The 25,448-nt window shown below is 63.6% G+C and overlaps 1 protein-coding gene across 2 annotated transcripts in view; it reads left to right on the top strand.

Annotated features, from left to right (window-relative positions):
* The window catches only part of IQSEC1 (IQ motif and Sec7 domain ArfGEF 1), a 275,586-nt gene that overhangs the window by 156,045 nt on the left and 94,093 nt on the right, over positions 1-25,448 (top strand). The window contains exon 3 of one of the 2 annotated variants that reach the window (XM_052655387.1): positions 1,843-1,887. In XM_052655387.1, coding sequence (XP_052511347.1) covers positions 1,843-1,887 — 45 coding nt within the window. Of the gene's footprint in view, positions 1-1,842; positions 1,888-24,270; positions 24,390-25,448 lie in introns of those variants that run through there. The other variant, XM_052655555.1, reaches the window with a different exon arrangement.

The following is a 25,448-nucleotide window of genomic DNA, read 5'->3' as shown; positions in this document are numbered from 1 at the left end:
CGGCACGGGTCCCAGCCCAGTTCCCAGCCTGGAAGGGCGTAGGAAGGCGTGCCTGGCCACCCCCTCTCCATCCTAGAATGCCTTTGTCCACCCCAGCACGGGCACAGGACGGTGACCGTCCAGGGCAGTGCCCGAGGGGGCCTCCTGACACGCCACCCACGTCCTCTGTTCTGCCCGACCCTGGCCAGGCCTGTGGACACACAGGCAGAGCTGCTGGGCAGCTGGGGTAAAGCCCCGGAGTGGCGGGACTCTGGGTCCGGGGAGGGGGAGCCGCCTGCAGTCTCTTCATTGGAGGCAAGAGAAGGGGCCACCTGGGGACAATCCTGGGGAGTCTGCTCTGCAGCTCGTGGCGTCCGGCCACCAGCGATGCTTTCGCTGGACCTGAAGTAGCCGAATCGCAAGTCAGAGGGGACACACAGAATGGGAGACGAGGCCGAAGCTCAGATGACCCATGGTGGGCGCCCAGCGGTGGCCCGGAAAAGCTGGGCCCTCAGTGCCAAGCTCAGGCCACTCCCAGCAGATGCCCTGGATGTCTGGGCGTTTGGTGGGAAAAGGCCTGCGGGGCAGTCAGGGCGGGAGGGCTGCCCGCTTGGGGAGCAGTGTGGCAACGGAGGAGGGGTATAGCCGAGGACGCGGCCTCCGGGGGCACATCCTGCGTCCAGCAGCCGCTCCCCAGGGCCGCCGGGCCGGGCTGGGCTGTGCTGGGGAGCTGGCCCCGCCTCGTGGGCGTCCCCACTGTGAAGCCAGGGTCGCTGGCACGGCGCCAGGTGGGGCCAACAGACACGACGTTTCAGATGTGCTTGCCTACGAGAGCTTTATCCTCCTCCGCTTCACAAATGAGGACACAGGCTGAGAGGGGCGCTTGTTCCAGTTTGCGTGGCTGGGTGGGGTGACGTCTGAGCCCAGGTAGGCTCACTCAGAGCCCGGACCCAGAGCTGGACACCTCACGGCCGAGGCTGCCAGCGTGCGGCAGGTGGCCCTCCCCATGGTGCCCCAGCCTCTTTGGGGCAGACAGGCTGGTCTCGGGCAAACACACCGATGTCGGGGCTGCCCGGCCCCAGAGTGTCGGATGCGCAGCACTTTCCGTCTCGGAGCCTGTTCCCTCTCAGGCGGGGGAGGGCCCCCTCCCCTCCGACTACCCTCTGCCCCTCCGGCCACGTTGGGGTGACAGGTCAGAGGAGGCACCGTCGTGGCCGCGACTGGCCCCCCCCGGTGGGGCAGCAGGCAGGCCCTGCTTTCAGGAGCGGCTTGTGACGGGCAGACAGCAGTGAGCGCGGATGGACGGCTCAGCCCCGCCGACGCGGGCGCTGAGGGAGCACACGGAGCAGTGAGGGCCGGGCTGGGGAGCTGCTCTAGGCAGTCAGGGAGGGCCTGGCCGAGTGTGAGGGGGGTGGAGCCGCAGGTGCAAAGGCCCTGGGGCAGGAGTGACAGGCCCGTTGCAGGAGCAGGGAGGGTGAGAGCAGGTGAGGAGGCACAGGCCAGCTCGTGCTGGGAAGCGGCGGTCTGTGGTCGGGGGCGCGTGGGCAGCCCCAGGCCCCACCCCCGGGTGCAGCGCTGCCTGCAGAGAGCCGCCCTGCGGGGCCTCAAGCCTCGGCTTCCCCACTGAACAGGAAGCCCTTGGACCAAGCCCTGCACCGGCAGGTGGGGAGGGCGCAGGGCAGTGTCCCCGCTGACCTGTCAGAGGGAAAGGAAGCGCATGGTCTCTTGCATGCGGGCCCTAAGGCCTTCCCCCGGGAGCTGACCGGGGCCTTCCAGGGGCGGCCTGAGCTGGTGTGGGCCCCGCGGGGAGGGGCAAGGTTGTCTGGGGTTGCTGGTAATCCTGTCTCACTTCTGCCACCTCAGGAGCTCCCTGGAGACCGGAAGCAGCCTCTCCACGGACCGATACAGGTACCGTCGCGCGTCCATCGTGGGCCTGCTCAGAGCCACTGGCCCGCTCCCTGCATCTGTGCCCGCGGTGGGCCCCGAGGGTCCCGTCAGGGAAATTAGCCCCCACTTGTCACTGAAACACCCCCAGGGGGCAGAGGCAGTGCCAGTACCTCCCCTGCAGACCAGGGTGGCCCCCCCCAGCATCCCAGCTGAGCGCAGTGCCCCTCAGCGGGCCGGGGCTGATGGTCCCCCGCGGGCTGGTCTGCCGCTGCGGTTCCCCTGACGACCAGGGCTGCGGCCCCAGGGAGAAGCTGCCGGTTGCTCTCCGCTTCTGCACCGTACTTGGCAGAGGTTGCGGGGGTGGCTGGCGTGAGGGTCTTGTGTCTTGATGCTTCTGTGAGACGTTTTCAGGACAGAGGTCTAGAGACTGTCGTGTAGGGGAAGCCCCCTGGACTGGGCAGCAGGTGGGCGTGAGAGAGCAGGACCCTGCAGCATGTCCTGAGCGGGTGGCTTGTGGGGGGTGTGGGGAGGTCTGTGCTGCACGAGGGGGTGACCGGAAGTGGGCTGAGGTGCCTGCTCCCGGGAGAGGGCAGGCTTTGTGCAGCCCTGCCAAGTGCACGTGGCCACAGGGCCAGGGGGGCGAGCGGGGCCTGCAGCGGAGCCCCACTGGGGCCTCAGCTCGGTGAGAGGGGCCCATGGACCCGGACAGGGGTCAGTCCAGCAGGGCTGGGCCCCGCCTGCGGGCGCGACACAGGGGAGGCGGCTGTAGTGACTGGCTCCGACCCCGCAGGCTTCAAGGGCTCCGAGGGCCCGGGGGCTCGGCTTCCCTGAGCGGCTTGGGGCTGGGCACCCTCAGGGGCGGGGAGCGGAGTACAGGGCAGGGTGGCCCGCTCGCGCCTGCACACTAGTGCCGAGGTGTAAACGGCCGTGCCACACCCAGAGCACGGAACACTGTCGCTTCCAGGCAGTGTCCCACCGCCCCACGGCTGCGAGGAGCTCTCCGCCCACTTCGCAGACTGTGCTTGTTCAGGACAGTCAGTGTGAGCAGAGCCAGGGCTTGAACTCAGATCCCGGTGTGACTCCGCCTGACACTGTAGCACACCCCTCTCCCACAACCACACACACACACACACACACACAGACTGCAGAACGTGAACGTTCCCTCCCTGCCGCGCTTCCACACTTGGACCCTCCCACCGTCCCTCTGCACGTGGGTTCACACGCACTCACGGCCGCAGCCCCGCGTTGGCACCTGTGTGGTCACGCTCACGGTCAGGAAGTGGCCGCAATGACCACCAGCCCTCAAGGCTGGTCACACTCGACCCCACGGGCCACGACCCCTCCCCACGCCCTCGGGGAGCAAAGACAGCAGGCCCCTGGGCCCCCCTTCTGAGCCGTTATTTTCTGGGCCCCCACAGCTGCAGGGAGCGTGGGAAACCACGGCGACCCCTCCCACTGCCTTTGCACAGCTACTGTGTCAGGGAGCAACCAGGCAGAGAAAGGAAGTTTCAACATAGTACGTCAGGTGGTGGCAAGTGTGCTGACTGAAGGAACAGGCACAGCCCACCCGTTGCGTGTTGCGTCTCATCTGGACCTTACTGAGGACTGTAGCCCCGGAGGTGGCCTCCACCCTCAGGGACTGCCCCTCGAGGTCAGGGAGGAGCCAGCATCGATAGGGCTTCTCCTGGGAGAAACCGTGGCGTAGCATCCAAGGTGACTGCTAATCACAGGAAAACAGACGCAGCAAGTTATTGACTGTAGAGCTCCTGTATGTGGGTGGGGGCGGCGCCTGACTCAGGGCCCCTCGAGTTTATTTCTGAGACGTGCACCTTAACAGTCTCGAGCAGGCCTCCAGTTTTCCTCCATCCTGAGTCCCCTCAGGGCGCACCTTCAAGGGGCTGCTGCATGGCTGAGGGCTTGATGGCAGCAACAGCGTTTGTCCAAGAGTGCGCTGAAGAAAAGGAAAGAAGGGTAAATGGCCTCGTGAGGGCTTCCCAGGTGACCCACTGGTAAACCATCTGCCTGCCCGTGCAGGAGATGCAAGAAGCTAAGGTTCAATCCCTGGAAAAGAAAACAGTCACCCACTTCAGTATCCTTGCCTGGAAAATTTCACGGACAGAGGAGTGTGGCAGGCTATAGTCCGTGGGGTTGCAAAGAGTTGAATATGGCTGAGCCCCCCCCCCCCCCCCCACACACACACACATACGCGGGAAGGCATACTGATAGGGGGTAGTCAGGGAAGGCGTCTTGGAGGAGGTGTCGTGTAACAGCAGAAGGAAGGGGCGAGGGATGAGCCACTGTCTGGAGGAGCGGCAGCCGCTAACGCCATGTGTCCCCGTCCGCTGGGGACACAGGTGGGCCGAGGCACAGCAGGCCCATTTCTCAGATGAGGAGGCTGAGGTCCGGGGACCAGAGGGATGTTGGTGCCAGCCCCGGGACGGGCCCCTCCGCCTCCCGCTCTGCCTAGCCCTGTTTGCCCAGCGGTGCCCTGGGCTCTGCCGCTCTGGGGGGGCTTCTGAGAAAGCAGGCCCTCGGGCTCTGGTGCCCCGGAGGCCCGCTCACAGCCTGGGAACTTGGGAACAAAGGTTCCAGCCAGGAATCGCCTCCTTTCAGAGGCGCAGCCGGCTTCCTCCACCGGGCGTGAGAGGGAAGCTGATGTCCACTGGGGGAGGGGCGGGCGGCGCCTGGGAGGCCGGCCCCACGGCAACATTCTGGGCCCTCCCCCTCCCCTCAGTGCCCCCCCTCCCCGCTCCGTCCTCCCGGCCAGCCTGGAGATGCTGCCCAGCCCTCGCCAGGCCCCACGCGGCCCACTCGTGCCTCGGGGGCTCAACTGAACGGTCGTGAAGGCCTTCCCTTCCAGCCGTCCACCGCAGCACTTCCAACAGCCGCTCAGCAGAGCCGCTGGGCCGGGTCACTCCTGGGGGGCGTCCTGTGCCCTGGGGAGCGTTCACTCCCGGGGGGCGTCCTGTGCCCTGGGGGCGCTCACTCCCGGGGGGCGTCCTGTGCTCTGGGGGGTGGCCCGGGGTCTACGGGCCTGTAGTGTCGCTCACGTCTCTGCAGCCCCCATGTCTCCAGGCCCGGCCAGCATCCCCTGGGGACCCTGTAGGGCAGACTCACCAGGGGGAGGGGAGGGAGAGAGGTGCTCTCGGGTCAGCTGATCTGCTGCTGATGGAGACCAGGGCTCGGGGGAGGCAGTGTGAGCTGGGACCAGGCCCCGGGACACCAGCAGCCTGCACGGGCCCTGCGTGCCCAGCGCTCTGGGGGCACCAGCTCCAGTCTGAGGCCGACGGGCCGGAACGTCGTCCCTCACATGCAAGGATGAGGTCTCACTAGGATGCCGTGGGACCTATACTGAACAAACCCGGGACCCAAGTAGCAGGCGGGGTGACTGTGGCGCGCCCAGGGGGACCCTTCCACTCTGCTGCAAGACCCTCCGCTCCTGCAGCAAGCGCTGGGCACCCGCAGCGGGCCAGGCGCTGGGCCGGGTGGAGCTGGGACGCTCTCACAGCAGTTGGGAGGAGAATGCGGTAAAATCTACGGGATCCGCTGGGGGGATAGGACGTCAGGAGACATTGAGGGCGGGTGTCAGGGGCTCCGACGGCGGAGGAGGCCTCCAGGCGGTGCTGGCTGTAGGACCTGGTGGGTGGAGAGGAGCGCTGGCCTAGGGGGCGGGTTCCTGGGCCTGAGGGGGCCTGGGGGAGCAGTCAGACAGCAGGAGGCAGGAGCCAGGGCCCCGAGGGCTGCTGGGCGAGCGGGAGCTCGGCCTCTGTTCTGAGGATGGCAGGCAGCGGACCCCGTGGAACAGAGGGTTGACATCTTGAGGTCCCCGTGGCTGGAGGGTGGGGAAGGGCCACGGGGCGTCCGGAGCAGACGCCGGACCTGTGAGGAGGAGCCCAGTGGCTGTGCATGGTCCTGCCCGTGACACTGCGTCCCGGGCTGCAGACACACCCCCCCCTCCGCCCCCCCGCCCGACAATGCTCCACTGGGCACGGCCCCTCAGCCCCGCAGCCACCCCCCGCCCCACCTCGCTGGCGACGGGAGTCCCCCTCCCGGCAGCCAATGAGCGGCTGTCATCAAGGTTCCATGTTAGGTTTTATCAGTGTGTCCCCGTCACCCGGGCAACCGCGGCGGGCCTGTCAGTCTCTGCCCGCCGCCTTTCAGAGCCGGACTCCCGGCTCACCATGTGGCGACGTGGTGAGTTTCCGCTCACGGGGGATTCCGCCGGACGTAACTGACCTGCTACGGAGGCTGGCACTTCTCGTCTGCCCCCTACCCACCTGCAACCCCACCCACATACCTCCCTGGTCCCCCTGTCTCGGCCACTCCGGGCCAGGCAGGCAGCAGGGCTGCCGCCCTTCCAGGTGCCAGCGCAGCCACTGGGAGCCAGGGACCCGGCTGGAAGGAGCTTTCGGAGCGGCTGTCAAGAGCCCCGGGCCTCGAGGCCCCCAGGATGATGGACCAGGGCCCCCCCCGACTCAGCATAGCCGGGGCTGCCCTCGTTCCGCCTGAGGACCCCCGGGGGAGCCCCGAGGAGCAGCAGCCCCCAGCAGCCGCGGCAGCCTGAGTCCGGCTGGGCGAGTCCCGTGGAGGAGCGCCCGGGCTTTTGTGCGCTCCGCTCTTTGTATCAGAGGCTGGTGGGCCGGGCCCTGTGAGCGGGCCCCAGGCGGCCTCAGGGAGCCAGGCGGCCAGTCCTGCAGCTCCGTCAGCCCTCCTCTGAGTCCTGGTGACCAGAAGGCGAAAATGCTCAAGTTCAAGGCCTTTTGCCTGGATTACTGGCAGTTTCTGTGCCTGCAGCCTCTGCACGGAGTCTATAAAAGGTAGGTGCCCGAGAGGGCCTCTGCCACGGGGCAGCGCGGCTGGCAGGACTGTGGCCCCTGTGGACAACTGCGGGGCCTCCCTGTCCCAGGGCATTTGCTGTGGACCTCTGAGGACCACGGGCCAACTTGGCTTGACTGTGCCCCCCCTGCCCCTCTGGCCCTGAAACTGGTAGGATTTCTGCAGAGGAGGGGTCACCCCTGAGCGCTCTGTGGTTGCGAGCTGAGCTTCATTGTTCTCGCTGCTGGCATAGGTCTGGAGCCGCCCGATCCCACCCCGGGGCCGTCTCTACGCTGGCCCGGCCGTGCCACTGTCCACAGCCAACTTGCCGACGGCCCGTGTGACTCCAGAGTGTGACGGCTGCTTCCCGAGCAGAGTTCTGAGACTTATTTGGGGAGTGGGAAGGCGCACTGCGGGGTGGGGGTCCCTGGTCTGGAAGTAGTCAGAAGACCCTGGAGTTCAAGTTCAGACCCGCCCCCCAACCCCGCGCTTGCTGTGTGACTTTGGGCAGACAGCTTTCCCTCTCTGAGCCTCAAAAGGCCCCACCTGTAGGGGTTTGGGCCTGGTGACGGGTGTGGTATTTGGGGACTGCTCCCTGAGGTGGCGCGGGCGCAGACGTGAGCCCCCGCAGGTGCTCGCGCCCACACACACACATTGGCTGGGGAAGGCCGGTCCCAGGTCAGAGGGTCCCGCGGGAGGCCGAGGGAGAGCACCGGTGCTTCCGAGGGAATTCGTTTCTCCTGATTACACACTCAGTGCCGTCCGCAGCTATTGGCATGTGAGCAGTTCTGGGAAAGTGTGGGAGCCTTTCTTCTCTCTCCCAGGGCTTTCTGCGAAGGTGGCGGGTCTGAGGGTCTCACAGCAGCCTCAGAAAGGAGGTCCCCGCTGTTGGGTGGGTGCCAGGGAGGGCGGTCCACTGTGCGTCTGACGCGTGCATCCTCCACGCGTGCAGGTGGACCCACCCTTCCCGCCAGCCGGGGAGCTTGTTCTTAGGGGCCTGGGGCTCCTGGAACATTCTGACTGTTAGTGATTAGGTGTCTGCAAGGCTGCACTTCAAGCTGTGGTCAGTCCTTATCCCCACTGCGACAGGGGTCCTGAAGTTCCCCTTTGAGCAGCTGAGACCCGAGGACAGGCAGCCAAGCAAGTGTGACTGCGGGGTTTGGACCCAGGCCCCTCTTGCTCCAAGGTGGACTCTGTCTCAAGTGCTCTGCAGCTCAGACGAGGAGGGCGCCAAGGTCCTGGGGCGGGAGGGATGGAGGGAGCCTGGCCCCACCCCACCAGGGTCAGGCAGACACCGTGAGAGGCGTGGATCTGGGTGTGGGGCTGCATGGAGGAGGTGACGGCTGAGCAGACGGCGACGTGTCTGCGGGATTCGGCTGGGCCCAGAGGGGAGGACGGGTGTTCCGGGCAGAGGGAAAGGCTTGTGGGAAACCCCAGGGGCTTCCAGTGGGCAGGGGTCTTTGTGGGGGCCGGCGAGAAGCCGTGGAGCTGAGAGGGGTGCTAGGGACCCGAGTCCAGGCCTGGGGCTGGGCCTCCGGCTCTGCACAGTGGAGAGCCTGGGAATGTGCTGAGGGTGGGGTCTCACACTTGTGAGAGGAGTCACGTGGTCCCTGTGAGAGGCTGGGCTCAGCCTCCAGGGCCAACCACTGAGAGCCCTCTTGGCCCCGCCCACCATGGAATGGTCTTAGAGCAGGTGTGGTCTTCTCGAGGTGCAAAGACAAACAAGACGTCATCCCCAAGGAGCTTCCAGCCTGTAACGAGAAAGAGACCCACTCACAAGCCGTGAAGGTTACGGATGGCGGTAAATAGCAGGAGCACAAAAATACCCATGGCATGAGGGAGAAATCTAGGAAGGCTTCCCACAGGAGGTGTCATCTGAGCTGGGTCTGAACGCAGGAGCAGGATTTTTCCAGACAGGGAAAGGTGCAGTCGGTGGAGAGCACGGCACGAGCAGCCGTGTGGAGGTAGGGCGCAGCCTGGCGTGGTTAAGAAATGGTCAGGGCCTGGCGTCAGGGGGAGGCCAGGCGATGAGGCTAGAAAGGCAGGCAGGCCGGGCAGCGATGCGGAGGCTCGGAGCACCTGCTGCGTGCGAGGCGTAGCTCTAAGCCCACCAACCCCGTGAAGGGGAGGGTGCCACTGTCCCATTCTCCAGGTGAAGAAATCGAGACTCAGGGGGCAGAAGTCACAGGCCCAGAGTCATGTGGCCCGTCGAGGGACTGAGGGATTTCACAGGCTGCACGTGGCCAGCCAAGCAGATGCTCAGGCTGGGGTCGGTCCTCTCTCCACCGATTCGTGTCCATAAATAATGGTGACCCTTCAGTCAGGGACGAGAGTCTTCATGGCCAGACCGCGTCCTGGTGGGGCGCTCACTGCTCCCCAGGGGTGGAGGAGGAGCTCGCCCACCTGCCACGGCTCCTGGGGGCCTGGCAGGGCCAGTGCCCGGGGAGCACTTCAGATGCCTCACTTACGGGGCTTTGGGAGCCGCGGTCGCCCCTGCCCAGACAGAGCCAACCCCAGGAACTCGGCGCACGGAGCCTCTTGGCTTTTTTCCTGGTGACGTATCCTGGTGTTTAAAACAGCAACCCAAAACTTTGGAGTATGAACAGGCTGTTTTGCAGACAATGCATAATTAACCACTTCTAAACACAGGGTGTGCCAGGCTCCCTTGAAGCTGTTAATTATTCTTCATTAGTGATCTTAAATTCACGTAAAATAATCCTGGAGCCCTGCCAGAGGCTGGGGCTGCAGCAGAGCGGAGATTCTCATTCCAGCGAGAAAGCACAGCAGAACGTTCTCAGCACCTGTGCCTTCTGCCTGGGCGATGGCCATCCTGCACAGCCCCTAGCTGCGACCCAGAGGCCATCGTGAGAGGCACAGGGCCCTGTCCGCAGGCCCCAGGGTCTGGCGGACCTCAGGGGACTCTCGGCAGTGGGCCAGTTCGGGTGGGCAGAAGAACGAGACACGTAGAGTAGTGTGCCCACCACCTGGCTTTAGAAATAACCTGTTCGGATGTGGTGGGAGGCCCTATGCACCCGCCTCGAATCCCACCCTGATTCCTCAGAGCTAAGCCTCAGCAGTAGCCGCTCCCTTGCCCGTTTGGTGTGTTCATTTCAGTTCAGTTAATTTCAGTCGCTCAGTTGTGTCCGACTCTTTGCAGCCGCAGGGACTGCAGCGCGCCAGGCACATGCACATTTTTATACTTTTGGTTTCTTGTTTTGTTTTTTTTCATTTTTATACTTTTGCTAAGACGAGGCATCGTTCTACAAGCCCTGCAACTTTACACGCGTGATGTCATAATCTGCAGCTTACTGTTTCTAGCTTTTTAATTGTAGTGAAGTACACATGACGTAAAATTGACCGTCTTACACATGTTGAGGGTCCTGTTCAGTGGCGCTAAGCACATTCACGCTGTTATTGTAGCCATCGCCACGCCATCGCCAGGACTTTTTCCCAAACTGAAATGTGGTCCCCAGGAAACACCAGCTCCCCTCCCCCTCCCCAAACCCTGCGCCGCTGATCCTACTGTCTCTGCGGATGTGACTCCCGTCTGTACCTCGTGGACTCCCCAGCTGATGCTCGTGTAGAGGACCCGCCTGCCAGTGCAGGGGAGAGAAGAGACATGGGTTTGATCCCTGGGCCGGGAAGAGCCCTTGGAGTAGGAAATGGCAGCCCACTCCAGTATTCTTGCCTGGAAGAATCCCATGGACAGAGGAGCCTGGCGGGCTACAGTCCATGTGGTTGCAAAGAGCTGGACACGGCTGGGCACCTCAGCAGCAGGACCTCATCTGACTGGAGCCTTTCAGGATCTGCCCTTTCGTGGGTGGCTTGTCTCACGTGGCTCGGTGTCCTGAAGGTTCACCCCTACCGTAGCTGGTGTCCGAATTTGCTTCCCTTTCAAGGCTGTGTAATATTCCACTCCCTGCATACACTGCGTTTGGTGTGTCTCTTCATCTGTTGATGGACTCGCGTTGCTTCCACCTTATGGCTACTGTGAGCGATGCCGCTGTGAACGTCGCTGCGCAGATTTGTTCAAGACGCAGCTCGCTCTTTTCACCCCCGTCTTCGCTGGTGAGAGTCACCGTGCGGCCGTGTACAGTCCTCGTGTCCATGTTCATTGGTGTGGAGCACGCAGTCCATTGTCCTGCGGTTGATATGGAGTTTGGTGGTTTCTCACTGCTGATGCTCCAGGCAGGGCTGCAGTGCGTGGTCCTGCACACTCTCCTTGCACACGTGTGTGGAGTGTGTAGGGTTCGTCCCAGGGCAGTGCGTGAGTCCCTTCAGCTCTGCCGGGCTTTGCAGAGTTGCTCTCCCAAGGCGGTGTCGCACTGCGTATCCTCAACAGCAGGCGGTGAAGGCCCGAGTCTCTACATCCTGATCTACCCTTGGTGTCAAAAGCCGGGTGATGTTTTTAATAATTAAAGGAGAGAGGGAGAGTGTTAAGTGGTGTGGGCCTCCACCCCAGCTCTGCGCGGCATCAGGCATCCGGAACAGAAGCTGAGACACGCACGGCTGTTCTCTCGGTCTCTCTAGTTCCAGGCCCTCCGAGGTTAGGGGCTCTCAAGGGCGGTGACATCCGTGCGTTTTCTCTCCCCACGACCTGACTGTGGAGCCTTCCCTCCGAGCGCATGTTGATGCCACCACCGGCTTTCCGATGTAGGACTAAAGTCAGGCCAGCTGTCACTTGCTGCCCGATGGGCCCGTTTTACCATCCCCTCGCGCTGGATGTAGTGGAGGCCAGGTGTATGGAAAGCAGTGTGAAGACGCTAACTTTGGAGAGAGGCCCCCGCCCGTGGCCTCAGTCCGTAAATGCCGCAACCTGGCAACTCCAAGCTCCCAGCCCGGGAAACCGAACACGGAGACTCGGGGCTGGTCAGAGGCTGCCGGCCCCTGCACACACCCCTGAGCCCAGGCGTCTGCCGGTCCAGCGCCCGAGCCTTTGCGACTGGAGGGCAGCGTGGGCTCTGCCGTCAGGTGGGCTGGGGGTCCGACCCGGCCAGGCCTCCACTCATCGCTACGCGTCGCTTCCTCGGCTGCTTGCTCAGGGGCGGGAGGCCGCCTGCGTGGTGCCTCCAGGAATCTTTGCGGCAACCTCGCGGAACAGAACTTGGTTTTCGTCACGTTTCAGTCCAGGAAACGGCAGCCTCGAGAGGGCAAGTGACCGTCTTAAGGTCACGGAGATGGGGTGTGGTCACTGCAGCCCACACGACCAGCTCCGCCCAGTGGTGGCCACACCCGCGGTCACCCCGTGCAGCCCCTCTTGCCCCCTTGAGGCCGCTCTGCCTGCAGTGGCTGTCTCAGACCACCCCACTCACCGCGGCTTCCTTCCCTCAGAGCCGGTGTGCGTTTTCCCATCTGGTCTCCTGTTTGACATCAGACAGGTCTCCTTGAAGACGGGGGGCTGGATGCTCAGAGGCCTCACCCGCTCACCTCGCGGCTGCTGCAGGCTGAGAGCTGGACACATAGACGGGGCCTCCCCGTGTGGCCTGGGCTTCCCCACAGCCTGGTGGTGTCTGGAGAAAAGGGGAGTCGTTGTTCAGTTGCTCAGGCGTGTCTGACTCTTTGCGGCCCCACGGACTGCAGCACGCCAGGCCTTCCTGTCCATCACCAACTCCCGGAGTTCACCCAAACTCATGTTCACTGAGTCGATGATGCCATCCAACCATCTCATCCTCTGTTGTCCCCTTCTCCTCCTGCCTTCAATCTTTCCCAGCATGGGGGTCTTTTCAAATGAGTTGGGTTTTCCCATCAGGTGGCCAAAGTACTGGAGCTTCAGCTTCAGCATCAGTCCTTCCAGTGAATACTCAGGACTGATTTCCTTTAGGATGGACTGGTTGGATTTCCTTACAGTCCAAGGGACTCTCACGGGTCTCCCTCGGCACCACACAGCCTGGAAGCATCAATTCTTGGGCGCCCCAGAGCAGGTGCCGCAGGGAGAAGGGACTGGGGGCAGACAGAGCCAAGGACAAGGTGCTGACTTGTACGATCAGGCCTCAGAAGTTCCTTGGCCTGCCTGCATTCTGTCCACAATTGTGAGCGTCTCGGGACACAGTGATTCCCAATCACTTCTGCTCTCTGAGCTGAAACAGACTTAGGAAGAGGACCTAATGGGCGTGAGGGCACCCGGGACACAGTTGGCTCTCAGCAAATAGTGGGTTTTTTTTTTAGGTATTTATTTTTTTATTCATGAAGTAAGTTCAGAGAAAGCGTGGACGTGACTCAGGAGAGGGAGCGGTTATTTCATCTGGGAAAACCTGCAAGAGCAGACACGGGCCTTGAGGGCTGAAGAGGGTTTTCCCAGCTCCGCAGGGGAGGCGAGGCTCTAAGCAGGACAGGTGCAGCAGGAGTGAGGATGGTGGGGCGTGCCTGCTGATCCCGTGGGGGCTTTGCTGGTGAGCCTCAGAGGTCCCCTGGGGCCAGAGGTGCACCGCACCCTGTGCGGGGAGGCAGTCCCCGGGGGATGCGGACGGGCAGCAGGAGCGAGTGTGTGTGCCAGGCGGGTGCAAGTTGTGCCCACCCCCCACACCCCACCTAGGTGCTTCTGCCAGTGTTTCGCCAAAGGCTCACTTTGTCCCCACTGCCAGAGGCCTTGAGAAGCTTGTCTCTGTCTGAATACTCGGCATAGATTCAAGAATCCAGCAGCCAGAGCTGAACCTGGCCCAAGGTTTGAGAGGAGAATGAGTGTTGTTGGATGGGACTCCAGTGTGTCCTTGCTGGGCACATCCAGAGGGCGTTTAAGCAGACCCTCACTGCAGGACTTGCCTGGTGGTCCGGTGGTTAAGGATCCCCCTGCCAGTGCAGGGGACACAGGTTCAATCCCTGGCCCAGGAGGACGCCCCCTGCCGCAGAGCAGCTCAGCCAGCGCACGACAGCTGCTGAGGCCCGCAAACCCTGGAACCGTGCCCCGCAGCAAGAGAAGCCACGCAACGAGAAAGCACGGACCGCAGCCGGGGAGTAGCCCCCCTCGCCGCAACTCAAGAAAGCCCGCGTGCAGCAGTGAACAGCCAGCGCCACCAAAAACAAAGAAATCGACTCAGGAAAAAGGCAGACGCTGCAGGTGTCGGTGGGCCCCAGGGCTCCTGGCCTTCGAATGACCGCTTCTCCCCGCTGGCGGCCTTAGTGAGGCCCCGCCGGCGGCCGGAGGCTGGGGGAGGTGGGTGTTAAGAGTCACGCAGATTTTACTCAGGGGAGTGTTGCTGCTGGGGCAAGACCCACTGGGCTCTCCTGACGGACGCCGCCTGCCTCTAGGGTAGCTGCTGGACTTAGCACGTGAGATTAATCCATACTGAGCCGCGGTCTGCACCTCAGCCGGGCCTTGGCGGCCACTGATGGATGGCTCAGCCTGCCCGAAGGGCTCCAGGAGCCCAGGCGACTCAGAGGAGGGGAGAACTAGGCCCACGTGTTTCTGAGCTGAGACCCTTGTCCCGTCAGGGCCTGCTACAGGCAAGGTCAGTAGTGAAGTCCTAAGCCCGTGTCTCCAAGTGCGCCTGTGTTCTCAGATGGGGCCTCTAAAGAGGTGATTCAGGTGGCATGAGGTCACTAGGGTGGCCCTACTCCAGTGGGACGGCTGTCCCTGTGGGAGACAGAGAATCAGGACTCACACAGACACACGAGGACGCCCGGGTCTGATAGTAAATTTCATGTGTCAGCTTTCCCGGCCGTGGGGTGCCCAGACATTTGGGTCAGCATTATTCTAAATGTGTCTGTGAGGGTGTTTCTGGATCAGATTAACACTGAATTCAGTAGAGCTAAACAGACTGCCCTCGCCGATGTGGTGGGCCCCGTCCAATCCACTGAAGGCCCGAACAAGACCGAAGAGCTGCGTGAGCGTGAACTACGATGCCTGCCTGGCGGCCCTCGAGCTGGGATGCCGTGTTTTCCTGCGTCCGGGACTCAGATGGAAGCATGGGCTCTTCCTGGATGTCAGGCCCCCCGGCGTCGGGACGGAAAGCCTCCCACCAGCTCTGCTGGCAGTTCCGGAGCTCCAGGTCTCCAGCCCTCCAACTGTGGATCTTCTGGCGGGTCAGTCTCCGTAGCAGTGCGGGCCAGTCCTCCCTGTGGCAGATAAACGTGTTATGTGTTTACGTATGTGTGTGTGGATAATAAATATATACAGTGCATACACACACACACCCTGATGGCTCTCCTTCTCTCAAGAACCCTGACTAGTGCACCATCCGGGATGCGTTGCAAAGCCAAGGACAGAGGCCTCGGGAGAAGCCAGCCTTGCTGGCACCTTGGCCGCAGACCCCTGGCCGCCGGGACCCTGAGGCAATGAGTTCTGTTGTGTGAGCTCCTGGCCTGGGGCGTCTGTGATTGCAGCCCTAGCCGACTTCTCTAGGGCCTCCCCTTCCTCATCCGTGAAGCGGGTACAAGGACACAGTCTCAGGTTTACCGTGTCTTGTTGGGAACAGAATGCGTGCCCAGCAGCAGAGCCCATGTGTGTGGCGTGTGGTGGGCAGGGCTGGGACCTGGGCGAGGCCGGTGAGGCGTTTGGCTCGGGTGTGAAATGTAAATGGGCAGCAAAGAAACTCAGCAAACAGGTAAGCAAATGTCAGGATTGCGCGTCAAGACGGGCGGCGTTCGCCTCACGACCCTGCGTTCCTCTGCAGTCTTTTCCGAGGGGCTGTGCCCGGTGTGCCCTGCAGGGTGAGTTACAGGGGCTGATGGCAACGCGCACGAGATCAGGCAGCGTGAGCTGGCTTAGAACCATCTTTTCCATTTAGAGTGTTATTCACTTCTCCCCTTGGGTCTAAAATAGGGAGGCTGCTTTGGGGTATATATGGTGCTCGTTTCCTATTGGCTTCATTCAGGGTCCAACGCGCAGGCCCCGAGCGGGCCGGTCCAAGGGCCGCATGGTCCGCCCGCAAAGGGCCGGACGGGTCTCCTCTCCAAGGTCACCTGGGCAACGCGGTGCCCTCTGTGTGTCTGAGACGAGCTTAAGACCAGGGACCGTTTCTCCACAGAGGCTGTCGCCAGGCCCGCTGGTGACTTGGAGTAAGATCTGAGGATTAGATAGCAGTGTTGAACTGACGCTGGAGGCTGTACTTTGGTTATGTCAGAGAGCATCCCTGTTTTCAGGGACGACGCAACATAGCAAGGACTCGAGGGGGGCAGCTTCCTCTCAGGCAGCTGATTGTAAGCGTGCATGTGCGTGTGTGTGCAGGCACACAGGCACGGCGAGAAGGAGCGTGATAGTAAACGGGGTACACTCTTGACATGGGGGATCTGCACCAAGGGCGTGAGAACACTCGGCTTGCAACTTCAAGTCTGAAATTAGCTCAGAATACAAAGTGGAGGGAAAGAAAAAAACACACACAGCGTCAGGGTTCGCAGAGGCCCTCGCCTCTCCTGCGCCCCGGCCTCCTCCTGGTGCTTCAGATCTCAGCCTGAGGGACGCCTCCCCCAGGAAGTCCTCCGGCTCCTGACCCAGCGCAGCCCCGCCTCCCGGGTGGCCTCCCGCTTGGTTTCCTCAGCGTCCTTCCTTCGCTGAGCGTTTGCCTCTGGACCCTGCCTCCAAGTGTCAGCTCTGCGGGATTTTGTCTTATTCACCCCCGCCCCACGTCCCCAGTGCCTTGCGTACAGCCGGTGCTCAATAAACACCTGTGAACAAGGGAAGATGTGACGATCTCGGGCTGCAAGTCAGAAACCCTGGAGTCTTCTCACTCCCGGTTCCCCCGCTCAAGACTTCCCGCATGACCTTGGGCAGCGGCCGCCCCACCTGAGCCTTGGCTTCCACATCCCTGCTGGGCGCTGACGCTGCGGATCGCGTGACACAGGGCAGCCATCTCTGCCCCCGCGGCCACGTCCCGGCCGAGCCCCTCTGTGCCGCCCCCTGTGCCTGCTTCGGCTCCCCCCTGGTGGAGAAAAAGGGGAAGGTGAGGAAGCGTGGCTCTCGCACCCACCGCGGCCCAGAGTCGGCCTGCAGGGGGGCCCGGGAGCAGCGTGCAGGTGTTCGGCTCTCTCCCAGGCTCCTCGGAACAGGGCTGGGTGGGTGAGCGGCACCCTTGGCAGGACACAGGATCCCCCTGAAACTGGATCACACTGTCTTGTTTTCACGGCAACCTTGGACTTACGGCAAGTGATACTGGTTTTCCATGTAGGGGAGTGATCTAAAGTTTCCTTTCAAAATACTCGTATTCGGGGTGAAAGCCAGCTTCTTCACATGGCATTTTGTGCCTCGCCGCAACTTTTCATGCTTGCAGACTTAGAGCTAGCTGGAAGCAGGTTCAAAGCCCGCCCCCCGTGAGCCACGGGCCTGCACCAAACGCTGCCGCCTCGCCACCCCGCCAGCTCCCTTCCGCCCACCGCACGCTGCTTGCCATGTTCAGCTTTCCCAAGTGATCTCCAGCAGTGTCTTTTTATCGTCACTTGGCTCAGATTGGGGACCTATCGAGACCCACGCACCGCAGGGGCCGCTCGAGCCTCTCTCCCTCCGGAAGTGCCCAGCCTCGGTCCGCCCGCGGGCTGCTTGTTAGAGACGGCAGCCTGCTTGCCTCTCGCCCGCCCACACTCAGAGTCATGTGGTCATTGCCCCACGTGCCCTTTCACCTGTTCCTCTGTCTCCTGAACTAACTGGGAGTTAGACCTGGAAGCTTCTTCAGACGCTTGCTGTTGTTCAGTCGTGACCCCATGGACTGCAGCACACCAGGCCTCCCTGTCCATCACCAACTCCCGGAGCTTACCCAAACTCACGTCCATCGAGTCGGTGATGCCATCCAACCATCTCATCCTCTGTTGTCCCCTTCTCCTCCCGCCTTCAATCTTTCCCAGCATCAAAGTCTTTTCCAATGAGTCAGCTGTTCGCATCAGGTGGCCAAAGCACTGGAAATTCAACTTCAGCAACCATCCTTCCAGTATCGGGTCCAGCTTTTTAAAGCAGTTGATCTTAAAAGCAGATATTAGCTAGTATTCAATGAAATGCTGTAAGGGCCTTGGGAACTGTCTGTGACTAGAGGCTGGTGACGGAGAAGGTTCAGCCGCCGCCCAGGCAGGTCTGAGTGTTGGGAAGCAGGTGAGGAGGTGAGGGCCTGGCCTGGGGTGAAGCGGTCCTCACCAGGCCTCTGCACACGTGTGCACACACACACACACACACACAGAGTTAAGGGGAGGGTTCCTGGCTTGACCTACATGCCGGGACCCAGGCAGCTGGGAGCCAGCTAAATAATACCTTTTCAGCACCGAATGGGGGTTGAATGTGCAGCTTTTCTCCTTTGCCTAAGAAGGAGCTAGGGAAGGGCACAGCCTGCAGGGAAAGGGGTTCAGGATAGACCTGGGGAAGGACTTCCATGCCAGGCCAGTGTCGTGCGGAGGTTGTAACTGGTGCTTGCGGGCAGAGCCGGTTCAAATCCCGCCCCCTGCAAGCTTGGTTTCCGTGCCCTGCAGATGAAATCATAGTAGAGTCTGCCTCATAGGATGAGTTTCCCTGGTGACTCTGCCGGTAAAGAATCTGCCTGCAATGCAGGAGACCCGGGTTCGATCCCTGGGTCGGGAAGATCCTCTGGAGAAGGAAATAGCAACCCACTCCAGTATTCTTGCTTGGGAAATCCCATGGACGGAGGAGCCTGGCAGGCTGCAGTCCATGGGGTCGCCCTGACCCCAGTTGGTGGCCCCCGTCGCCCTGGAATGGGCTCCCCCTGCCGCTCCAGAGCGGCCCGGGGTCCCGTGTTTTCCCTCAGGCGGCGGAGCTTGGTAAGATCACAGTCATCTGCATACTTCCTGCTCGCCCGGCCTGGGGGCAGCTGACACACAGGCGGGACTGTGCACAGCCCCAGAGCCTACCGTGGACAGGTCACCTCCCTTCTCCGGGCCTTAGTGTCCTCATTTGCAAAATGAAAGGCCGGAGGATCGAGGGAGAGAGATGTTCATTCATTCAGTAGGTGTCCAGTCATTAACGCTTCCTGTTGGCTGGAGTGTCTGCTGGGGGCATGAGACGTTGAGGAGCAAACCCACACCCACGCGCAGGTCACCGCCAGCCTGCTGGTGTGGGTGCTGTGAGGAGGCACACGCGACTCTGGAGCTGGACCGGTCGCAGCGGCTTCCTGGAGGAGGGGGCAGCTCAGGGAACCTGGACAGGGGAGAAGGAGCAAAGGGCACAAGAGGCCCCGGGGCCGGTCAGCCGCGACGCTGCTGGGCCTGGTGCGCCCAGAGATAGCCTGGGCTTCCCTGGGAAAGAACCTGCGTGCACTGTGGGAGACCTGGGCTCAGTCCCTGGTTGGGAAGATCCCCTGGAGAAGGGAGAGACTACTCACTCAGCATTCTGGCCTGGAGAATCCCATGGTCCATGGGGTCACAAAAAGTCGGACACGGCTGAGCGACTTTCACTTCACTTCACTGAAATAGCCCACGTGGCCTTTTAGATTTTAACTTATTGGCAACGTCTAAAATCCAGGAGTCTTTATGGAAAAACTCTGGATTTTTGACTAGTGAAAATCCAGAGCCCTCGTTCCTACAGAGCAACGGTTTTTCCTTCGGACGGAGTGTGGTCCTCCCCACCCTGTCCCACCGATCGCCCCTGCCTGCTCCCCCACGCTGTCCCACGTCCACTGTCCATGGACAGGACGTCCATCCGCCCGTGGTTCAGCCCCCTGGGTGTCAGGCCTTTGCCTCCCCCCATCTGACCAGCAGCCGTCCCTGCCGCTCTTGGGGGTGAATGGCTGTGGAATCCATCGCACGTCCCCCGACCAGGGCCGCCCCCTGAGGCCCCGCAGCGGCTCCTGGCTCTGTGCTCATCCCCTCCAGCCTTCCATGTGCGCGGTAGGCAGGGCAAGGCCCTGCACACACAGGGGGCCTTGCATGCTGGCCTCCGTGCCCCCCACCCCAGACCATGGTCTTGGTGAAGGTCTTCTGTGGCTGCCCCGAGCGACCCCTCAGGCCGGGAGGAGAAGGCGGAACTCAGGTTCCCACGTGACCCGGCCCGCGGAGCAGCCTTGGACCTCCATTTCCCATGTGGGAAGTAGGCACATCCAGGGGCCCCTCCCTGCAAGGCACCCGCTGCTGGGGGGTGCAGGACGGTCAGGGGACTGGAGGAGGCTTGATCTTCAGCCCACCGCATGCGGGATGCTGTTCCAGGCCACGCTGGGAGAGGCTGCGGAGACAGAAGGCGGGGCTGCGCTCACCTCCCTCTCAGCCTGTGCGCACCCAGCCGCGGTCAGGCCGGAGGCAAGGGGCTTGGGTGTCGTCTGGCCCAGGTGTCAGCACCCTCATGCATCTGTAGGAAACGGGCGGGGTGAGGACAGTTGCGACTTGGGTGGTTGACATGGGGCCGACTCGGGTGATGTGCCAAGCGCAGAGCCGCGTGGACGTCCTCCCTGCTCCTGCGTGCTCTCCGAGCAGAGACCGCAGACTCGGGACCGCAGGGTGAGAGAGGCCGCAGCCGGCTTGGGACGGGGGATGGAAGTGGGAGAGGTGGGCCAGGGCCGGTCATTGCGCTTCCACCAGCCCCCGCCACTGCCGGAAGGCATCTGGATTTACTTCTTCCTTGGTGCTGGTCAGCACTCCCACTGGAGAGCCTGCCACGCTGCGAGGCTCCCCAAGTCCCACACGGCGTCTGGTGATCAAAGCGGGTCACGTGGACGGAGCAGACGCACAGACAGCTGGCTTCCTGGAGGCGGTGGCCTGTGAGTCGCGCCTGGAAGGGCAGCGTATCAAGCCCTGGCAGAAACAAGGGGTTCGCTGGGGTTGCTGCAGCGTGCCGGGCCGTGAGCAGCAGGGGGCCGGGGTCAGGGAGGTCGCAGGGGGCAGCCTGGCCCCTGTGCTGGCAGTGGCTAGGGGGTGGGGGCGCTTGCTTGGCCTGAGGTGGTGGGGGGAGCCGTTACATGAGCCCAGAAAGAGAGAGCTGTGGGTAGGAGGCGCCCGCCAGGCCCGTGCCTGCGGAGGTGGGGCAGTGAGCCCTGCTGGGGTCCCCCCGGCCTCACCCGCCAGGGAACAGGCGCAGAGTTCCCGGCCCAGGGTGGCCGGGCCTGGGGGTGTGGCTGGAGTAGGGGTCACTCGCAGGCACCAGGAAGCTCCGTGCAGGTGGTGGGTGGCGAAGGCCTCGCCCGCCTGGCCGAGGTCAGCTGCGGGGCGGGAGCCAGGTGGGCTGAGGAAGGCTGACCCAGTGAGCGCTGCAGAGGCCGTGCAGGGGTCCGGCCGGGCGGGGGCTGACCGCCTCAGCTCACCGCCAGGGAGCGGGTGGGGCACCCGTTTGCTGAATGAGACAGAGGGGCGAGCTGGGGTGTTCGGAGCCTGAGGACCACAGACGCTCCTCACCAGGCCCGTAGAGGGGTCAAAGCCCACTGGGCCTGAGGCTGGCCTGGGGTTCCTAGACCCTCCCTCGGGCCCCAGAGGAAAGGCCCCCCCATCCTGTTCCTGACCTGCTCCTCGCACACTGCCCTCCCCACCCAGCTGCTGCCTCCCGCAAGCGGGCACACACCCCCGTAGGCCCAGTTTCCCGTGGCGTCGGCATCTCCTTCCCTCCACCGGGGCAGCAGTGACCTCACCCCCAGGGGGCCGGCTGAGTCACGGGCTGAGGGCGGCCAGCCGGCCAGCTCTCCGCAGAGCCCGGCTTTGGCCAGGCCGCTGGTGAGAAGGACCGGCGGAGGGTGTGAAGGCTTCCATGCCCTTCCCTCACCTCCCGGCGGCCCCGGGTCCATGGAGGGGGAGGGGGACAGCGGTCACTGGGCACCCACACTGCCCAGCATGCCAGGGCCTCTCGATAAGACACGCGCACCCCAAGAGGCTGAGTCCTGCGCCTAGGGTCACACGCATCCGTCATCACAGCGTAGAGGGGAGGGAGTCCTGTCCCGTTTTGCAGAGGAGCAAACAGGCTCAGAGACGACGCATGTGGGGACAGGGGAGTCAGGGATGGACCAGGCCTTTGGCCCCTGTACTCGAGGACAAGCCACCGAAAACATTCAGAAGACCTCAGGGCACTTGGAGCCTCAGTTTCCTCATCCATAAAATGGGGGCAGTGACACCCGCCCCTTGGGGATGGGGGCAGTGTGAGAGAGGACAGGATGGGGCAGTATGGGGATGGTGGGGCGGCCCCCACACCCCCCAGGCGCTCCCCCCGGGCACTCTGCTCTGTGACAGCCTCTACCGCTGCCAGCCCAAGGCCAGGGTCGGGCAAGTGCAGGGCTGGACCCCAGCGGTGGCCTGGACTGGGGCTGCGGGGCTTCAAAAGGCAGGCCGTCAAGAGGCGCATGGGAGGCGGCTCCTGGCTCAGCCCACTGGGTGCGGTCACCCCAGGGGCTCCCCACACCCTCAGACAGCCACCGCAGCCCATCCTCGCCAAGGAGCAGACCTCCGAGCGCGTGATGCCCTGGGCACTGAGAAAGCCGTGCCCGTCGCCTGGCCTCAGTTTCCCCATCGGTAAGGCCGAGAGAGGGAAGCCCCGCCTCGGGACAGGGTGTCCTCCAGCACGAGAGGAGTTGGGGAGGGCCCCTCGGGGTCCTGGGCACAGGGCGTGCGTGTGCGGTGCGCGAGACAGATGCTCCTCCAGCTGGGGGTCCGGGGGTCTGCACCAGAGCTGGGGCGGCAGGACCTGGGGGACATGGGGACCCAAGAGACATAGGAGCCCAGAGCCTGGGGCCGTGGGACCCGGGAGCCACGGGGACCCAGACCTGCTGGTCCACCCGAGGCTCCAAGTTGCCGAGGATGCGTCGGGGATGGAAACTTGGGGACCAAGTGAGAGGCGAGGGGCTGACCGGGAGGATGGGAGGAGGGCTCAGGACGGGGGGCTCGCTGCCGCCACCCCTCACAGCTCCTGACCCTCGCGGGGACGTAGGACGCCCAGGCCGGGGCTGGGGTGGTACCTGAGGCGGTGGTGACTGAGGGGACCAATGATGGATGCGTGGATGGTTGGCACAGAGGTAGGGGGATGCGTGTGGCTGTGTGGATGGATGGATGGGTCCGTGGATGGTTAATGGGTGGACCTGTGAGCACAGGGGTGGGTCGAGATGTGTAAACAGGCTCTGCCGCGCCCACAACAGGTGTTGAGAAAGCTCCCACCAGTAGGACAGACCAGATAAGCCCCTGAAGGGAGAGCTTGTTCAGTGCGGCAGAGGAAGTGCAGCCTGTTTGGGGAGCAGCAGGGGGGCTTGCCCCAAGGGAGCGTTTCCTTAGGTCGCTGGAGTGCCCAACTTTGAGAGGTAGTGAGGTTCCTGTCGCTGGGGGCATTCAAGGGCATTCAAGCCGAAAATGGGCCGCCACTTCCTCAGAGTGCCGTGGAAGACTCCTGCAGCAGGTCGGGGCCTGCTGTGGTGGCGTCTGATAACAACGAGAGAGAATTTGGGTTCTAAGGCCCGCAGGAGGCCATGGTCTCTGTTGAAGCCCAGCTTCCTTTTGGAGAGAAAATTCTTTCCCGGTGTAGGGGCCAGACGAGCATGCAGCTGCCGTCCCCTCTGTGAGAATCGGGCTGGAATCCACAGCAAAATTCCCCATCCTGCACAGGCCAGGGCCAGGGTGGGCGGGGGGCCAGGCCCAGAACAAGGCTTTGACCCGGAGACCTGGGCAGGCCCAGCCCCAACCTCCCTGACCTTCTGTGGGCAGGTGAGGCCCTCCCTGAGCCTCGGGTCCCTGAAGGATGAGATGGGAGCCCTGGCGGCCGCTGGACAGCAGCTGTGTGTGGGCTCCAGGCCCACCTGCTCTTGGGGGCTCCCTGGGGGCCGTGGGTGGGAAGAAGCCATGAGTCACTGTCCCCGCCTGGGAAGCCCCCACTGACCGCCGTGGGCTGGGCCTGGGAGCAGCTGGCAGGGGGCGAGGGCGGGGCACTCCATCCAGCGGGGGTCCCCTCCAGAAATGGCCGGGACCCGACCAGACCCCACAGCGGCTGAGGGGAGCCCGCCGTGCGTCCTTTCTCCGACCCACGGGGGCCAGGGAAACTGGTGATAAAATCCCCTCCGTCAGGCAGATGGGGGCATGGGTGAGTGAGCCGTGCTCAGGGCTCCGTGAGGCTGGGGTGGGGTGGCTGGGGGACTGAGGCCAAGGAGGGGCCAGGCACCCCCGGGTCATCTCACAGCGAGGGGGTGGGCTGGCCGGGGCTGGCAACTCCGTCTCCCCCGCCAGACAGAGACCCCCGGGGCGGGCGGCCACGTGCCCGGGAAGCGGCCAGCTGTGTCTTTGTTCCCTGTCCACCCAGGCTTCCTCCAGGAGCCGGGGCAGACAGCCCCCGTGTCCTGACCGCGGTGGGCAGAGCCGCGGCGGGCGGGTGTTGGGTTGAGGCCTCTGGGGAGCTGACGGAGGATGCGATCCGCCCTCGCCTCCCGCCCGCCTCCCTCCCCGTCCCAGGCCGGCCTCTGGACGGAGGGCCAGCCCTGGGCCCCGGGTGGACGCCCCTCGCCCGGCCCGCCCAGTGACTCACTGCTCCCCTGGCCCAGGGCCACGGCCGGCTCCTGGCAGGAGGCGAGGAGAGCGAGGTTGTGCCGCGGAGCCGCGGGGTCGGGTGCGCGAGCCCCACTTGCCGGGAGGGGCTGGAGCCGCGCGAGGTGGGAGGCTGGGACCTGCGGGGTCGAGACGGCCGCCCCCTCCCCGCGCCCCGGGCCTTCTCTGTCTCCCTCCCACCATGGAGAAGGAAGTGACCTGAGAGCCAGCCCCCCGGCCGGAGCCGCCCGGGGCCCGGAGGGCAGCGCCGTGGGTCCCCGGCTGCCCGCTCCCCGCTCGCCAGGCATGAAGGGTGGCGGCGGCGTGTGGAGCCTCATGTGGAAATACTGCATCTCCGTGAGGACCCTCAGGTACCGGGGGGTCGGGCGAGTGGACGCAGCTGAGCCCAGCTGTGGTCGGCGGGCGGGGGCGAGCGGGCACCGGCTTGCCCGGTTCTGTTGGCTCCAGGAGGTCCAGAGCAGCCCAGCCCTAGGGCTGGAGGCGGGACGGGTCCCCCGGTGCCCTCCTCTGGGGCTCTGGGGTGCCCGGGTGCCCTGCAGGACGCCAGGCAGGCTCCAAGTGGCTGGCAGCCTCCCCGGTGGGCATTTGCCACGGCACACTGGGCGCAGCGGGGGACCTGTCCCCAGCCCCCTTGACTGTCTCCCCGGGTGAGATGCGCTCAGCACTCAGCGCAGGACTGTTTGCCCCCGTGGGCCACGTGCGGGCCCCCGTGCTGAGCCGCCGTTTCACTGGCCTTGGCGGGTGACACGGCCTCACCTCTCCGGCCAGAGTTTCCCACCTGCAGATCCTAGAGGCTTAGCAGGAGGGCTGAGGGAGGGGGCAGTGGCAGGGCCTGGCTCCCAGCCAGCACGAGGTAAGCTGACTCCCCTTCCGCCAGCTGGGGGTGCCCGGAACCAGGTGTGATGGGGGTGGAGACGGCGGTGCACAGAGCTGGCCCGGGGCGGGGGCACCACCCCCGCCAACCGGCCCCAGCCCCACCCCGCCCCCGGGGCTTGTTTCCAGCCTCCGCAGCTGCTGAAAGGGCTCAGAGCTGGAGCAGCAGCCAGGAGCTCGAGTGACCTCAGACCAGGCTGGGCTCCGAGGCTATAGGGGTGGGCGGGGCTTTGAGACCCCGCCTATTTGGATAACACCTTGGGGCATATTTTTTACTACAAGGGGAGGTTTTAGAAAGAATAGAGGTGGGAAGATCCCCCGTCTTTCTTCCCTCATTACCTGGCATGTAAACTATAGGGAGTTGGTGATGGACAGGGAGGCCTGGCGTGCTGCGATTCACGGGGTCGCAAAGAGTCAGACACGACTGAGCGACTGAACTGAACTGAAACTATATAAACTCTCCCTTGCTTCCTCCCTCCCTTCCTGCCTTCTTTCCTTCCCCAAATACTTGTGACCACTTAAATGAAATGCCTACA

This window comes from Budorcas taxicolor, chromosome 1 (assembly GCF_023091745.1).
Source record: "Budorcas taxicolor isolate Tak-1 chromosome 1, Takin1.1, whole genome shotgun sequence".
Taxonomy (NCBI): Eukaryota; Metazoa; Chordata; class Mammalia; order Artiodactyla; family Bovidae; genus Budorcas; species Budorcas taxicolor.
The sequence above is the reverse complement of the archived record's forward strand: the minus strand, read 5'-3'. Positions and strand labels throughout refer to the sequence as shown.